Source organism: Lissotriton helveticus, chromosome 8 (genome assembly GCF_964261635.1).
Source record: "Lissotriton helveticus chromosome 8, aLisHel1.1, whole genome shotgun sequence".
In the NCBI taxonomy this organism is placed as follows: Eukaryota; Metazoa; Chordata; class Amphibia; order Caudata; family Salamandridae; genus Lissotriton; species Lissotriton helveticus.
Genome location: NC_136069.1, coordinates 1324068542 through 1324086179, shown reverse-complemented (window position 1 = coordinate 1324086179; position 17638 = coordinate 1324068542). Strand labels below are relative to the sequence as shown.

General features: G+C 49.7%; 1 protein-coding gene across 1 annotated transcript in view; it reads right to left on the bottom strand.

Moving 5' to 3' along the window:
* LOC144773339 (amine oxidase [flavin-containing] A-like) overlaps positions 1-17638 on the bottom strand; it is an 898284-nt gene that overhangs the window by 282698 nt on the left and 597948 nt on the right. The window contains exon 4 of the mRNA XM_078658305.1: positions 8419-8523. Coding sequence (XP_078514431.1) covers positions 8419-8523 — 105 coding nt within the window. The remainder of the gene's footprint in view (positions 1-8418; positions 8524-17638) is intronic.

The window sequence follows — 17638 nt, the reverse complement described above, 5'->3', positions numbered from 1 at the left end:
TTGGAATGCTCTTCGGCTTTCTTTAAGGAAGTTGAAAGAGTTGACTCTTTTTAAAAAGGGTCTGAAGTCCCACCTCTGTCCTAGGGCTGTGTGATCCTCCTCTGCGAGTGCCGTGATTTTGAGTCAAAGCGCCAGGATACCCTCTGGGTGACAGTACGCGCTATATAAGTATGCTATACATACATACATGCGTGTCCATGGTAGTTCTCTAATGTGTGGGGAGTGCAGGGTCGAGTTTAGTATGTGCGAACTCGTGAGATTAAATGCTGCGCGATGATGTGCGCGGATTTATGGTGTCTAGTGTGGAAATGCCACTTCTAGAAGTTGGCATGTCTGTGCAGTAAATGTGAATTGACTGTCTGGCTTGTGATTGGCTGGAGCTGGCTGGTGTGCCTGGCTCCAGGAGTGAGGATGGGTCTGCCCCGGTGGTGAATGGGGAGATCTGCATGTTGATGGGAGGGAGGAGTGCACCTGGAACCTGAACAGGGCTGGGCTTTCCCTCCACAATGCTGGTTCCACCCCCTGTGGTGTCTCTGATGTCCCCCCCCTGTGAATAGGCAGGGGGGCTGAGCAAAACAAAGTGCTCCATAACCAGTTGCATCTGTTTCGCCCCTTACCTGCACCTTTGGAAACAAAGGGATTTTGTGTATAAAAGAGGGGCTGTGACCCCATGAAAATTTTTCTTGTTCCTACCTGAATCTACCAGGGGCGTGCTGCTGCTGGGGCACAGGGGAAGGTTTGCCTCCCTGGGCCCTGCCCAGCCCCTGGATGCCTTATGATCTTTGTTGCTGGGACCCTTCTGCCCTCTTCACCTGTGAGGAATGTGTTGCTGGGACTCTTCTTGCTGTGGGGGTCACTTCTGGGGCATTTGGTGGTAGCTGTGCCCCCAGCGCCTCGCGAGTGCTTTATTTTTTGGTTAGGGGCAGAGCGCTGTCGTTTTCCCTCGTGGGGAAGCGCTCCTGCCCTTTTGTTGCCAGAGCGGGTGCCCACCCCGCAAATTTTTAATGTTTAATAGAGCAGGTGCTTACCCTGCATTATGCCCCGTGCGCAGTTGCCCAACCTGCGTCTTCCTTTTGGTATTAAAAATCGCGGGTGCCCACCCCGCCTACTGGTGCCGTTATTTTACTGCGTGTGCCCACCACACAGTACTGCTGCCTTTCTAATTTATTGGTATCACGCGAGCCTACCCCGCATTCAACACTGGCGAAATCACCGCTGTCGGCCCGGAAGTCAGGCAGCATCCTACCTGTCGAGGGGCCGGACTTCCGCCTTCCACAGGAAGCCCCTGCCCACGGAGTTACCGGGGAGAAGAAGCAGGCTGAGTGTTGCGGGGCTCCCATGCGCTGGAGGGAGCCCCGGAAGGAGAGTTAGCCCGGAGCCACGAAGGCTCCACATCCTAAGTCCCGGTTCCGAGATGGGGGACCGGGTGAAGACTGGCGCGGAGAGAGGACGGGGCTCTCATGAGGGGAGAGAGTCCCGCAAGCCCCGCCGCTTCTGGAGATAGAGCCCCCCCGACTGAGCCGGTGAGTTGGGCCCGGGGGGAGGCGACGGATGTGGTGCCAGTAAGGGCACCGAGTCGGGAGCGGCCCCGGGTGCTGAGTGGGCCGCTCCAACAGTGGGGCATGTTTTCTTTAAGAGCCCTGTGTGGCTCCAACCCAGGCCAGGCCATATTTGTTTAAGGAGCCTAGGTGGCTGCCCCGCCCCAATTAGTTTCCTGAGCCCATGCGTGGATCCAACAATGGGCACGTGTTGTTTCAGAGCCAGAGGGCTCCAATGATGGGCATGTCTTGTTTAAGAGCCTAGAGGGCTCCAACCCGGTGCACAGTTGGTTCTAGAGCCTAGAGGGCTCAAATGTGCGCCTTATCTGTTCTAGAGGGCTCCAGTGGGCGTTGTATTTGTTCTAGAGCCTAGAGGACTCCACCCTGCAGCACAGTTTGTCCTAAGGGCCAGTGAGAGCCCATGCCGCAGTTTTTCTTCTACAGCTGCCCAGCAAGTAGTGGGCAGCTGCACCGTTTAGGTCTTTCAATTTAGGGGGACATGTCTTTTAATCCAGGAGTGAGACGCACTCCTGCACCCCTACCCTGGCCTGCACAGCTGCGCTGCACTTAGTGCCAGCTGCAGCGTTTAGGCCCTGTTCTTGTCCTCAGCTGCCCAGCAAGTAGTGGACAGCTGCAACGTTAAGGTTTGTGCCGGTGGCGCACCCCTGACTGGCGCTGCGTTGGCAGAGCGCCCTGACATTCTGGACACAGGGCATTTGATCCCCTTCTTGAGGGCCAGTTGGCCAGGGGGACTGGTAGAGGTATAGGGCGCAAGGCCCTAATGTGATTGATAAGTGCCTTAAATGTGGTGCTAGGAAATGTAATGCATCTAGTATGTTCTACGCACCCTGTGTTGATACCTCTAGAGATGGTTTTACCTATGGAGGTTTGTGTTTTCGGTTAGGGGCAGAGTGCTGTCGTTTTCCCTCGTGGGGAAGCGCTCCTGCCCTTTTGTTGCCAGCGCGGGTGCCCACCCCGCAAATTTTTAATGTTTAATAGAGCAGGTGCTTACCCTGCATTATGCTCCGTGCGCAGTTGCCCACCCTGCGTCTTCGTTTTGGTATTAAAAATCGCGGGTGCCCACCCCGCTTACTGGTGCCGTTATTTTACTGCGTGTGCCCACCACACAGTACTGCCGCCTTTCTAATTTATTGGTATCACGCGAGCCTACCCCGCATTCAACACTGGCGAAATCACCGCTGTCGGCCCGGAAGTCAGGCAGCGTCCTGCCTGTCGTGGGGCCGGACTTCCGCCTTCCACAGGAAGCCCGTGCCCACGGAGTTGCCGGGGAGAAGAAGCAGGCTGAGTGTTGCGGGGCTCCCATGCGCTGGAGGGAGCCCCGGAAGGAGAGTTGGCCCGGAGCCACGAAGGCTCTACATCCTAAGTCCCGGTTCCGAAATGGAGGACCGGGTGAAGACTGGCGCGGAGAGAGGACGGGGCTCTCATGAGGGGAGAGAGCCCCGCAAGCGCCGCCGCTTCTGAAGATAGAGCCTCCCCCGACAGAGCCGGTGAGTTGGGCCCGGGGGGAGGCGATGGATGTGGTGCCAGTAAGGGCACCGAGTCGGGAGCGGCCCCGGGTGCTGAGTGGGCCGCTCCAACAGTGGGGCATGTTTCCTTTAAGAGCCCTGTGTGGCTCCAACCCAGGCCAGGCCATATTTGTTGAAGGAGCCTAGGTGGCTGCCCCGCCCCCAATTAGTTTCCTGAGCCCATGCGTGGATCCAACGATGGGCACGTGTTGTTTCAGAGCCAGAGGGCTCCAATGATGGGCATGTCTTGTTTAAGAGCCTAGAGGACTCCAACGCGGTGCACAGTTGGTTCTAGAGCCTAGAGGGCTCCAATATGCGCCTTATGTGTTCTAGAGGGCTCCAGTGGGCGTTGTATTTGTTCTAGAGCCTAGAGGGATCCACCCTGCTGCGCAGTTTGTCCTAAGGGCCAGTGAGAGCCCATGCCGCAGTTTTTCCTCTACAGCTGCCCAGCAAGTAGTGGGCAGCTGCACCGTTTAGGTCTTTCAATTTAGGGGGACATGTCTTTTAATCCAGGAGTGAGACGCACTCCTGCATCCCTACCCTGGCCTGCACAGCTGCGCTGCACTTAGTGCCAGCTGCAGCGTTTAGGCCCTGTTCTTGTCCTCAGCTGCCCAGCAAGTAGTGGACAGCTGCAACGTTAAGGTTTGTGCCGGTGGCGCACCCCTGACTGGCGCTGCGTTGGCAGCGCACCCTTACATTCTGGACACAGGGCATTTGAGCCCCTTCTTGATGGCCAGTTGGCCAGGGGGACTGGTAGAAGTATAGGGCGCAAGGCCCTAATGTGATTGATAAGTGCCTTAAATGTGGTGCTAGGAAATGTAATGCATCTAGTATGTTCTACGCACACTGTGTTGATACCTCTAGAGATGGTTTTACCTATGGAGGTTTGTGTTAGTGAGATTGTACTTCACTGTGATTTACGCCCCTAAATGTGAGTCATACTTAGGAGGAAGGGTCTAATGTGTTTAGACTAGTGAGGAGATTGCCTACTGTATTTATACTGGTTAGGCCTAATGTGATTTATGCGTAATGTGCAATGCCTTTATGCCTGTGATACCTCTAAATGTGTTTTCATGCTTAGGAGGTTGTTTTGCCGAGTATAGTTTATACTAGTGAGTTTATGTGTCCCTGCGTGATCTATGCCTATGGTGATTAGTATTGCGTAGTGTGTACCTACCTTTTACCAGTGGTTACTGGTTGTGTTCTATAATTGTTATTTGGTGCTACAGTTACTCTAAGTGCTATTTCTACTAAGTGCTGATCCTGACAGTGGCCCACGTGGTCCTGTCCTGTGTAAATAATCCCTTGTGAATATTGCCCATGCCAGTTGGCACAATGTATATTGTGTGATTACTATCTGATGTGTTTTAAGAATACAAAAGTTATTTTTATATAACCTTGTGTGGAGTTCCTTTTGTAATGCGCCTGGGATGATGTTGCTGTGTGCGTGCGCAAATGCTTTACACATTGCCTCCGGGATAAGCCTGACAGCTCGTGCCATGCTACCAAGGGGGTGACATGGGGTTATCTTTGGCGTGTAACTCCATTGCCCTGACTAGAGTGGTGGTTTCTGCCTGGCTGTGGCGCAAGCCTTAGCCAACCCGAAATCCCAGTTCTAACAGTATTACATTATTTATCAGGGAGTTTAATGTTACATTAAAATCACTGTATGGCACTGCACAAACACAAGTACTGCATCTCACCATTGAACACCAATGTAGGAAATTGGTGGTCTACTGGCTGAGGGGGGGTGAAATCCTACTCAAGCAGTAGCAACAGTTCTTGTCAGGGTGAAAAACAAGCAAACCCCAAATTAACCAGTGCTCAGCCCTCTGGTAACTTGACAAAAAAGCAGAAAACTAATGTATAAAGTATTCATGCAGCTCACAAACAGTAAAAAGGTGAAAACACAACACAAGAAAAATCACACACCAATTCAGAAAAATCGATTAAAATGTAATAAATTATACCAACATGAGAAAAATCGAATTAGTAGAATCTGAGATATGCAATTTTATAGATTTTGTGAAAATCAAGCGCTGAGAAGCAAAAAAAAGCAACCCTAGCTAAACGGTAGACCAAGTCTAAGTCACACGTTCAAGCCGATGGAGCGCGGGCTGGATACAGGATTGAGTTTAGTACGCTGAAAAGTACCTTAAGGCCTGGATGTCAGGATGAGTAGTCCTTGGGTCAAGCTGCGTGGGCAGGCATTGAGGAGGCTTTGAGGAGGCATTGACAAGGAGGTATGGTGCTCGGGCCCACGTCGAGATGCATCGCACAGTGGTGGAGTCGATGATCATAGATGAAGAGCTGTGATGCGAGCTTCTGCATTGTTGTTGAGTCAGCCAAAGGGGCTTGGGGTGACTTGCCCTGCAATGCCTCGGCACAGGGGATGAGATGCATTGCGTTTAGCTGGTATCAGCATTGGAGCTTGGAAGGACTTGCACTGAGATGAATCGGGGTCAAGGACAAGCTGCATCGTGCTGGGTCGGAGTCAATGGAGGGCTACGTAGCTCTGTGTTGAGATGCGGGGTGATACATCGACATCAATTAAGCCTGTTATGTCCCTGTGTCTTGAACAAGAGGCAAACCAACTGACCCTTGGAGATTTCCTGGGGTTCTGTGTCCACACAGGCAGGATGGATTCAGCAGGACAGCTCACAGCAACAGAATGCAAAACAGTAGTTGGTCAGCAAGCAGGTCACCAGGGCATATTTCACAGCTAGGAAGTTCTTTTCCTGGTTCAGAAGTGATCTGAAGAGTTGGGTCTGAGGCATAAAATACTAGTGTCAAACCCTTTGTAAATTATGACGAGTCTTTGTAATATGCAATTGTGGTAGTTAACAGTTACTCCCCATTCTCCTGACAGAGATGCCTCATCTTGACAACACCCATTCCCCCTTTGTCTGGGGAAATGACACAAAGACCAACTGCCACCTATATCTAAACATGTGACCCAGGATACAGGCTGCAGACACCAAATGGTTCAGACAAGGAAATGCCAACTTTCTAAAAGTGGCATTTTCAGGATTGTGATTTAAAATCCAAAATGACCATTAAAGATGTTTTTAAATTTCAATTCTTAAGAGACCAAACTCGATTGTCCTACCTGCTCCCAATTAAAAGGTACCTCTTATTAAATTTAATAAGGTTACCCAATGTTATTCTGTTGGAGAAGCAGGCCTTGCAGCAATGAAACTAAATTTAAGTGCCTTTTACTACCAGGATATGTGAAAAGTAAAAGTGCATATCCAAGTTTTTAAATACACTGCACCCTGCCATATGTGCTGTTAAGGGGCCACCCTAAGGTCGACATATGTACTTAAAAGCAAGGCTCGGACCTGGAAAAAGATTTGTTTTGCCAGGCCGAAATTCCAGTTTAAAATTCCTCACAGGGTTGAATGGCAAGCCTGAGATAGGTTTAAAGGGCTACTCAAGTGGTTGGTATAATGAGTGCTGCAGGCCCACTAGAAGCATTTATGTTACAGGTCCTTGAGACATGTAGTACCACTTTAGCAGGGACTTACAAGTAAACTAAATGTGCCAATTTGGGAGAAGCCAATGTTATCATGTTTTGGAGAGAAAGCACAAGCACTTTAGATCTGCATAGCAACGGTAAAATGCGCAGAGCACTAAGGCCAGCAAAAACGAAGTTAGCAAAAATTGAAGGATTGAAGAGAAAAATTTGGGAAAAACACACCAAGAATGTTAGGTTCAACAACTTTCAAAGGTAGAAATTAACATATAAATATATCTTTTTAATAACTTTACGTTTTACCATACCCCAACAAACAACTTAAATTTAGGGTAATTAGAATTTGACCACATTTTAAACAGTTGCTCAGATTTAGATATTTCTGGTACATAGGTAAATTGCAAAAATGTATACGGATATGTTTTTTTCTTTACCAGTCATAACTCTGAGTTGTAGGTCATACCAGTTTGATGATTAAGAGTTTATTTTTGCAGCTTGAGTATTAAGCAGAGGCTTGATGAAAAGTCAAAAGTCCATGACAATGTGTGCAGCTGGCCCATCCCCACCAATGTGCATGAAAGTTCGCTTGTCTTTTTGCCACCTGACATCAGTTTGTGGGGTATTGCAATGATGAAAAGCCAGAATAAAGTAACTAGGCGTGGAAATTGAATGGAGACTTGCTACATTTTCTAAAGCAATGCTCAAGTTTTGACCAATAAGGGACAAGAACATTTGCAGCAAATATCAAGTGAGGGTCTAGATCCAAGAGCAGAAACTCTATCCATTCTGTTGCGCGACCTCTCCAAATCATCTACCAGGGTGATGGCTATATATTTGATAAAAAGCTTGCCAGAGAAGAAGAGATTCTGGCTTCAAATTGATCAGGTGATAAAGATTTTAAATATTGAAGGCCAGCTGATAGGATGTGTAGCGTCCAAGGCCTCAGATATGTGAGGGGCAAATATTGCTGGGACAAGATAAACTTATACCCCAGTTCTAGGCAAAGAGTAGTTGCTTTGTATCTTTGTGTTGTTCATTTTATACATGTGAGTTTTATTATTATTTTTTTCATGATTTTATATTAATTATTATTGAATATAGAGCAAAATGCTAAGACTGAAAGTAAAAAAAACAAAAGTCACTCATTCTATGATGCTGAGATAAATGCATATCTACTAGAAATAGTCTGGTACCCAAATCCATTTCATGAAAAAAGCTAAAACAAATCCTGATCAAAGAGCATGTCACTAATGATTTTAAAATGGGCAACAGCTTAAAATGATCATTGTCAAAGATTCTTTTTTAAGCAATATAAAACTTGATTGCAATTGGCCAATTACCCTCATTCATTTGAAATCATCACATATGTACCTTGAAGTAATTATGCAATTGATGCTATGCTGCATTCATAGCTTCATGTTAAAGTTTAAGGGTCTCAGGACTCCTCACTGCCACATTTACGACTTTTACTCACCTAAATCCCTACAGAATTTAATAACCCAAACCCTTCGGAAAAATTGTGAAAATATGCTACTTGATGTGTGTGCCTACATATTGATGCTCAACTACTATATTAAAATGGGATGTCAATTTTCATAGAATGATCATTTAGCTGTTACGCCTAATGGTGTATATAATGTTTCATTACCAACATCTAAATATGCAATGCAAATGAATCTACTAATTGCAAACAGAGAATCCCTTTTATAGAGGATTCACTAAGCTAATAGGTCAGTTTTTATTTGTAAAACGGGCAACTGAGCCTCTCAATGCTTTTCTGTATATGACCTTGCCTAATTTTTCACTCAACATAACACCAAATAAATGACAAAAAATTTGATTTATTTTCCAATGCATGCACTTTATTTTAACACTGTACCTCTTTTCCCTTTTCCTCTATGGTCCTCCATAAGTGGTTATAATCCAAAACTGTTAATGGGTTCCACGCATTAGGGAATGCACCACGGAATGCATATGACTTTCCCTGAAAACAAGAATAAAAAAACATATTTATTTGTGACCTATGTAATCAGTAAAATATGTATTTTTACTTTGCAGCATGGTTAGTTGTTAGACTGAATCATTTTTTTCACACACAGCAGCAAGCATGCCATCAAAAGTCTTCTGTAATGCTCTTCCTTATAGCTCCATATATCGATGAACAATTTGAGATTAGTTTATTCCAACTTTAAACAGATTTTGATAACATGCAGGCATTCAACACTGAGCTTGCCATTGTAGTAATCATCATCTCTAGCATGAAGAAGGGATAGGTCCTCACAGAACACTGCAATAAACTACTGAAGCAACATCAACGATGACCTGATGGGACACACTTTCATGTCCCTGCTTTTAGCCACTTCTGCTTCTTCGGTAGTTGATCATGCACTATTCGGTGCTGCCACCTTTAACTTGGAATAGCTATTTGGAAGCACATGATGATACGGTGGCAAGTCAGGCGGTCACAGTGAAGAAATTAAAACCTTCTAAGGGGTTCACTGATACACCTGGTCCTTTAAACGAACAAAGAAGAAATTGGCACGGAAGCTGTAATATAAAAACAATGCATTTATTACCCTAACATGAGGGAGATTGCTTCACACAGTACCCTCAGGCCACTGTAGGAGGCATTCTAAGGAGTACAGAGAACAGGGGCACATACAGGAATACTTACTGACTAATATGACTATACAAAATTTGCTTGCTCAACAAAGTGGGAGGAAAGATATTTTTCCTTACATCAGCAAGAATAGCTTGACAATTATAACATAAGAGCAGATGCATTCTGACAGCTAGGCCTTTATGAGCATGTGCAAGGCTCTGGAAGAGTGAGAATACAAGAGATGATAAAAAACATTGGCTCAAGGGTCTAGACTACAGTATACTGTTCAAGTCATTTGACATTTGAAGAAAATAACATATTTGAAATTCAGCAATTACCTCAGTTTTAATCTTCATTTCAGAACTCACAACACTATCACGTATAGAGCTCTGCAGATATTGCTTTGAACATTTATCCATCTTATCAGCTTGAGGCTCCAGTGAATCTTTCTCTTTTCAAACAACAATTCTTCAAAAGGCTGGCCTCTTAATAGCAGAATTTTATTTTGCATTGTTTTCTAGTCGCTGTTGTCTCTACACTCGACTGCAGCTGCGCTTCCTATGTGTAGTGCAGTCCATGGAAGATCTGTTTCACACAAGATTGGGATTATAGTCAATGAAGACTTTTCATTGAAGCCCCAGATAGGTGCAGTAACTTCGTCCTGTTTTTTTCAACTTCAAAAATAAAAAAAATGAGGAATTACTTCTCCATCGAGGTCATCATTTAGATCATTGCTGCCCTTGTCATGCACCAAATTGACCATGCTAAATCTCTCTATTTGGGCCTTCCCATAGATTTGAGTCAGAGGCTCCAGCTGGTCCAAAAGCAAATAGCTAGATTGGTCTGCATCGGCCTAGATTTTGCCACACCAAAAATCTGTTGGAAGAATTACAGTCTCTCAGAGAACCCTTTTCTAAACTGGGTGTATCATTTTTAAATTGCGACACAGTAAATGTTTAACTTTTGTAACCTCAGGAGTCTGGAATTATATTCCAAAACGCAATCTTGTGTCTGTGCCTCAAAATATTTTGGGGGTCCCTAAATTCAACAGGAAGAGATTGGGTGGAACCAGTTTTGTTGTGCTTCCTCCTGGTCTTTGAAACTCCCTTCCCCCTAACATCAGAGCGACAATCTCCAATATCAACTTTAGGTCTCTGTTAAAATCCTGGCTTTTCAGACAGGCATACGTTAAAAGTTGAGTCTTCTTTGACTCTGTGTTTCTCTACCTTCATGAAACCTTTTTGGTGTATGTGCACTTTATAAATATGCTGTAACATAACATAACACAACATGACATAACAAGAAAATGGCTGGTGACTGATGCCAGTTGCTGTAATCAAGGAACATTGTTGCTGAAATCTCTACGTTGTACAAAAGGGGGTGGTGATTGACGGAGCATCAGAACCAATCAAACACTCACACCCAGTCAAAAGATCTGGATTTGATCCATCACCGTTCTTTAGCCCACTCTGCCACCCCAGTTCAGACATGGCTATATGCAAATCAGTCTGACCCTGTGCCTCATGGGAACAGTCCAGCCCGAACTGCAAAGCCATGCCTTCCCTGGACCGGAAACAAGCTTCGGAGGACCGGTTTCTGGCAATCCAGCCGTCTTCAGCCCGGCTTGCTTGAATCCAGTGGCAAAGTGAGCAAGGGACTCACGTCTGAGCATACCCTGCCACACTTATGGCGGCCAAAAGCGGTACAAAAGGGGGTGGTGATGGACGGAGCATTAGAACCAATCAAACACTCACACCCAGTCAAAAGATCTGGATTTGATCCATCACCGTTCTTTAGCCCACTCTGCCACCCCAGTTCAGACATGGCTATATGCAAATCAGTCTGACCCTGTGCCTCATGGGAACAGTCCAGCCCGAACTGCCAAGCCATGCCTTCCCTGGACCGGAAACAAGCTTCGGAGGACCGGTTTCTGGCATTCCAGCCGTCTTCAGCCCGGCTTGCTTGAATCCAGTGGCAAAGTGAGCAAGGGACTCACGTCTGAGCATACCCTGCCACACTTATGGCGGCCAAAAGCTGTACAAAAGGGGGAGGTGATGGACGGAGCATCAGAACCAATCAAACACTCACACCCAGTCAAAAGATCTGGATTTGATCCATCACCGTTCTTTAGCCCACTCTGCCACCCCAGTTCAGACATGGCTATATGCAAATCAGTCTGACCCTGTGCCTCATGGGAACAGTCCAGCCCGAACTGCCAAGCCATGCCTTCCCTGGACCGGAAACAAGCTTCGGAATTAGAATTTTAAAATATTTGTAGAGCGCTCTTATACCAGGAACGGTTTCATGGCGCTAGATAGCTGTGGATCAGTGGAGACGGAGAAGGGGGCTATGCTGCTGAAGATCTGGAGAACAAGAAGGTCTTGAGATGCTTGCGAAATTCCAGATAGGAAGATGACGTCCTAAGAGTAAATGGGAGGGAGTTCCAGAAGGCTGGAGCCAGCACTGCAAATCTGGCCTCCCCGGACTTCTGTTTTCTGAAGCGAGGGACTGACAAAAGGGCCAAATGAGTGGAACGGAGTTCTCTGGATGGGAGGTAGGGGGAGATGGCTTCGCACAGGAAGACGGGGGCGGTCCCTGATCTAGCCTGGTAGGTGATGCAACCCAGCTTAAAGAGGGCCCTCTCCCTCACTGGGAGCCAATGGAGGGACTGCAGCAAGGGGGTCGTGTGATTGAACCTGGGGAGCCCATAAATCAGGCGAGCCGCCTGATTTTGAATCTGTTGGAGCCGACGGATCAAGTAAGCCGGCGCACCGTTGTAAATAACGTTCCCGTAATCGAGGCGCGAGAGCACCATGGCCATGAGGATGAGTTTTAGTGCGGCGGCAGAGAAGAAACGAGAGACCCTTCGGATGATCCGAAGGGAGAAAAAACAGGCAGACACAACTGAATTGGTCTGCGTATGGAGGGTGAGCAGGGGATTAATGAAAATGCCTAAAGTTTTGACTTTGGAAACTGGAAAGGGGGGAGGGCCAAGGGCTGGGGGCCAGAAGGAAGGGGACCAGGGACTGCAACCACCCCCCGTCAGGACCAATTCGGTCTTGTCCGGGTTTAATTTGAGGTGGTTGCAGTTCATCCACCCTTGGATAAAGAGCATAACCTTCTGAAAGTTAGAAGCCGAGGAAGGGGAAGAGGAGAGGTTGAAAATAAGTTGGAGGTCGTCGGCGTAATTAAACACCGAGACCTCCATCTGCTGTAAAGAAAAAATGAGGGGTGAGATGTATAAATTAAATAGCAAGGGGGACAGGGAAGAGCCTTGTGGGACTCCGCATGTCACCCTCCTGAGAGGGGCAGCGAAGTTGGCAAGATGGACAGCCTGCTCCCTGTCCGTCAAGAAAGAACGGAGCCAGGCAAAGGCCGTGCCCCCAATGCCCGCCGCTTCGACACGGGTCAACAGGATGTCATGGTCCACCGTGTCGAACGCGGCGGACAGATCTAACAGGACCAGAGCCTGTGGCCGGCCAGTGTCGATACCCTCCCTTAGTTGGTCCATCACCGACACCACTACCTTCTCGGTAGAGTGCAGCGGGCGGAAGCCCGCCTGGCGGGCGGAGAGGCAGCCCATGGATTCCACAAAGGAACTCAGGGACCTGGTGATATGGGCCTCTGAGACCTTTGCGAGGTATGGAAGGAGGGAGATAGGGCGGTAATTGGCGGGCACAGAAGGATCGATGCCTGACTTTTTCAAGATGGGGATGATGACTGCCGACTTGTGGGCGAGGGGGATGATGCCAGAGTTGAGGGAGTGATTGATGAAGGTCAGGGGGGGAGAATAACAGTTAGAAAAGAGCTCTTTTAGAACAAAAGCAGGGCCGATATCCCGAGGGGAGCCAGATTTGATCCGGGCCAGAAGGGGAAGCAGGGAGTCTCGAGTGAGGGGGGGAAACTGAGTGAAGGAAGGGGCGGGGGGGGTGAGGGAGCAACAGAAGGTACCGTGAATGAGGAAGGGATGTTGACCCTAATAAGGGCAATCTTCTCAAAGAAAAAGGAATTGAGGGAGTTACAAAGTGTTTGGGACGTGGGGATTTTAGGGGTCGCCCTGTCGGAAGCAGCAAGCTCGTGGACAGTGGTGAATATCTCCTTGGGTTGGTTTTCTGCTGCCAAAATTCTACCAGAGAAATACTCCGTTTTGGCTTGTAATATATCACGTTTGTAGTCTTTCAGAGACAAGCAGTAACTAGCCTTGAGGAGAGGGCAATAGGTACGACGCCAGGCGCGTTCGGCTCTGCGGGTCGCAAGCTTTTTGTCCCTAAGAGCTGGAGTAAACCATCGGTTGGCCGCGTGGGCGCGTTTAATGGTCACGCTCTTAAGGGGAACGATGGGATTACACGCCTTTAGCAGCCAGTTGTTAATGGCTGAAAGCTGGGTGGAGAGGGGTAAATCATTAAGCTCCGGGATGGTTGCCTCAAGGGAGGAGCAGACCGCAGGGAGGACCGCCTTGTCCCACTTTCTGGCCCAGATGTTTTTGGGCAGGGGGGGTTTGGGCGGCCGTCCGAGGTCGGCTGTGAAGGAGATGAGGGAGTGGTCTGACCAGGAACAAGGGGAGATGATTGGAGGGTCCATAGGGATGTTAAGGGACCAAATTTGGTCGAGTTGGTGGCCTTTGATGTGAGTGGCCATACTCAGCTGAGGAAGGAAGTTGAGGCTAGTGAGCAAGGCCGTAAACTCCTTCGATCTCGTGTCTTCAGCTAGGTCATTCGGCCAATAGTTCAGGTCTCCCAGTAATAGAATGGCGGAGTTGTTCACCACAAGGGTGGCCAGTAGGTCCTCTAAAGCGGGTAGAAAGCCAGGAGTAGGCTGGGGCGGGCGGTAGATGAGAACGCAGGTTAATGGGACCCCGAAAGAAGTGGAGCGAGCTACTAAGCAGTCCACAGCAGGGATCACGGGAGATGGTAGGGTTTGGAAGAGGAAATCCGCGCGGGTGATCAGGGCCACGCCCCCCCCAGTCTTCCCCCCGGAGCGATCCTTCCTGATGGCCGAGTAAGTGGGGGGCAATATGGATAGCAAGCTGGGAAGCGAGTCGTCCCTGAACCATGTTTCCGTGAGGAATAACAGGTCAGGCTGACGTGAGTCGAGCAGATGGAATAGCTCGAGTTGATGCCCAACCGCAGACCTGGTGTTAAGGAGGATCGCCGAGGTACGAAGCTTAGGGTTGTCAGGGGTACAAGAGGAGGTATCGTCGGGCCTGGGTGGCGGCCTGGTGAGGGAAGGGGAATCGTGGTGCGGCTGTTGGGATAAGACGCTGGGGCACGGGGGTGCAGGGCAGGAGTTGCATAGACCAAGTAGGGCAATGCGTTTCAATACTGGGGTTGGAGGGGGACAGAGGTGCCAAAGGGAGTGAATAAGCGCCGGAGGGTACATGATAGGAAGGGGGGCATAGCGACCGGGCCCGGGCCCCAACCGGCCGCGGACGGGCGCAGACGGGCTTAACTCTGGCACGACTCCGGCGCGCCTTCGTCGCGCCTTCGTCTCGCCCGCTGCGCTCGTCCACTGCGCTGACGCATGGTGGCCACTTAAATAGTGATAAGGTCAGGGGGGAGTGGCTAGGGTGTAACAGGCCGGCTACCCGACCCAAAATGGCGCCCTCAGTCGCCGGGGGTCGCCGTTAAGCGGACAGCCCACGGTGGATTGCTGGCTTCAGGCAGGCTGTCGGGGTAAGTATGGCGGCTAGTAGTCAGCAGGGCCACAGAAAAAGATTTTAGGAAGCGTTTCCGCTGCTCGTGGTCAGCAGGGTGGGGAGGGGTGGAGAAGCAGATAAAAGTGCTCGTTATCAGCACTGTAGGTCCGAGATTTAAAATAGAATACTCGCGCTCCAGCAAATGCGCGTAAGCCCGCTGCCACCGGGTTACTAGCTATCACAGGTGCGGAGGCAAGGAGGGTCCTAAATAGTGATGAGGTCAGGGGGGAGTGGCTAGGGTGTAACAGGCCGGCTACCCGACCCAAAATGGCGCCCGCAGTCACCGGGGGTCGCCGTTAAGCGGACAGCCCACGGTGGATTGCGGGCTTCAGGCAGGCTGTCGGGGTAAGTATGGCGGCTAGTAGTCAGCAGGGCCACAGAAAAAGATTTTAGGAAGCGTTTCCGCTGCTCGTGGTCAGCAGGGTGGGGAGGGGTGGAGAAGCAGATAAAAGTGCTCGTTATCAGCACTGTAGGTCCGAGATTTAAAATAGAATACTCGCGCTCCAGCAAATGCGCGTAAGCCCGCTGCCACCGGGTTACTAGCTATCGCAGGTGCGGATGCAAGGAAGGTCCTAAATAGTGATGAGGTCAGGGGGGAGTGGCTAGGGTGTAACAGGCCGGCTACCCGACCCAAAATGGTGCCCGCAGTCGCCGGGGGTCACCGATAAGCGGACAGCCCACGGTGGATTGCTGGCTTCAGGCAGGCTGTCGGGGTAAGTATGGCGGCTAGTAGTCAGCAGGGCCACAGAAAAAGATTTTAGGAAGCGTTTCCACTGCTCGTGGTCAGCAGGGTGGGGAGGGGTGGAGAAGCAGATAAAAGTGCTCGTTATCAGCACTGTAGGTCCGAGATTTAAAATAGAATACTCGCGCTCCAGCAAATGCGCGTAAGCCCGCTGCCACCGGGTTACTAGCTATCGCAGGTGCGGAGGCAAGGAAGGTCCTAAATAGTGATGAGGTCAGGGGGGAGTGGCTAGGGTGTAACAGGCCGGCTACCCGACCCAAAATGGCGCCCGCAGTCGCCGGGGGTCACCGTTAAGCGGACAGCCCACGGTGGATTGCTGGCTTCCGGCAGGCTGTCGGGGTAGGTATGGCGGCTAGTAGTCAGCAGGGCCACAGAAAAAGATTTTAGGAAGCGTTTCCGCTGCTCGTGGTCAGCAGGGTGGGGAGGGGTGGAGAAGCAGATAAAAGTGCTCGTTATCAGCACTGTAGGTCCGAGATTTAAACTAGAATACTCGCGCTCCAGCAAATGCGCGTAAGCCCGCTGCCACCGGGTTACTAGCTATCGCTGCCAAGCCATGTCTTCCCTGGACCGGAAACAAGCAAGCCGGGCTGAAGACGGCTGGAATGCCAGAAACCGGTCCTCCGAAGCTTGTTTCCGGTCCAGGGAAGGCATGGCTTGGCAGTTCGGGCTGGACTGTTCCCATGAGGCACAGGGTCAGACTGATTTGCATATAGCCATGTCTGAACTGGGGTGGCAGAGTGGGCTAAAGAACGATGATGGATCAAATCCAGATCTTTTGACTGGGTGTGAGTGTTTGATTGGTTCTGATGCTCTGTCTGTCGGAGGACCGGTTTCTGGCATTCCAGCCGTCTTCAGCCCGGCTTGCTTGAATCCAGTGGCAAAGTGAGCAAGGGACTCACGTCTGAGCATACCCTGCCACACTTATGGCGGCCAAAAGCGGTACAAAAAGGGGTGGTGATGGACGGAGCATTAGAACCAATCAAACACTCACACCCAGTCAAAAGATCTGGATTTGATCCATCACCGTTCTTTAGCCCACTCTGCCACCCCAGTTCAGACATGGCTATATGCAAATCAGTCTGACCCTGTGCCTCATGGGAACAGTCCAGCCCGAACTGCCAAGCCATGCCTTCCCTGGACCGGAAACAAGCTTCGGAGGACCGGTTTCTGGCATTCCGCCGTCTTCAGCCCGGCTTGCTTGAATCCAGTGGCAAAGTGAGCAAGGGTCTCACGTCTGAGCATACCCTGCCACACTTATGGCGGCCAAAAGCGGTACAAAAGGGGGTGGTGATGGACGGAGCATCAGAACCAATCAAACACTCACACCCAGTCAAAAGATCTGGATTTGATCCATCACCGTTCTTTAGCCCACTCTGCCACCCCAGTTCAGACATGGCTATATGCAAATCAGTCTGACCCTGTGCCTCATGGGAACAGTCTAGCCCGAACTGCCAAGCCATGCCTTCCCTGGACCGGAAACAAGCTTCGGAGGACCGGTTTCTGGCATTCCAGCTGTCTTCAGCCCGGCTTGCTTGAATCCAGTGGCAAAGTGAGCAAGGGACTAACGTCTGAGCATACCCTGCCACACTTAGGCGGCCAAAAGCGGTACAAAAGGGGGTGGTGATGGACAGAGCATCAGAACCAATCAAACACTCACACCCAGTCAAAAGATCTGGATTTGATCTATCACCGTTCTTTAGCCCACTCTGCCACCCCAGTTCAGACATGGCTATATGCAAATCAGTCTGACCCTGTGCCTCATGGGAACAGTCCAGCCCGAACTGCCAAGCCATGCCTTCCCTGGACCGGAAACAAGCTTCGGAGGACCGGTTTCTGGCATTCCAGCCATCTTCAGCCCGGCTTGCTTGAATCCAGTGGCAAAGTGAGCAAGGGACTCACGTCTGAGCATACCCTGCCATGCTTATGGCGGCCAAAAGCGGTACAAATGGGGGTGGTGATGGACAGAGCATCAGAACCAATCAAACACTCACACCCAGTCAAAAGATCTGGATTTGATCCATCATCGTTCTTTAGCCCACTCTGCCACCCCAGTTCAGACA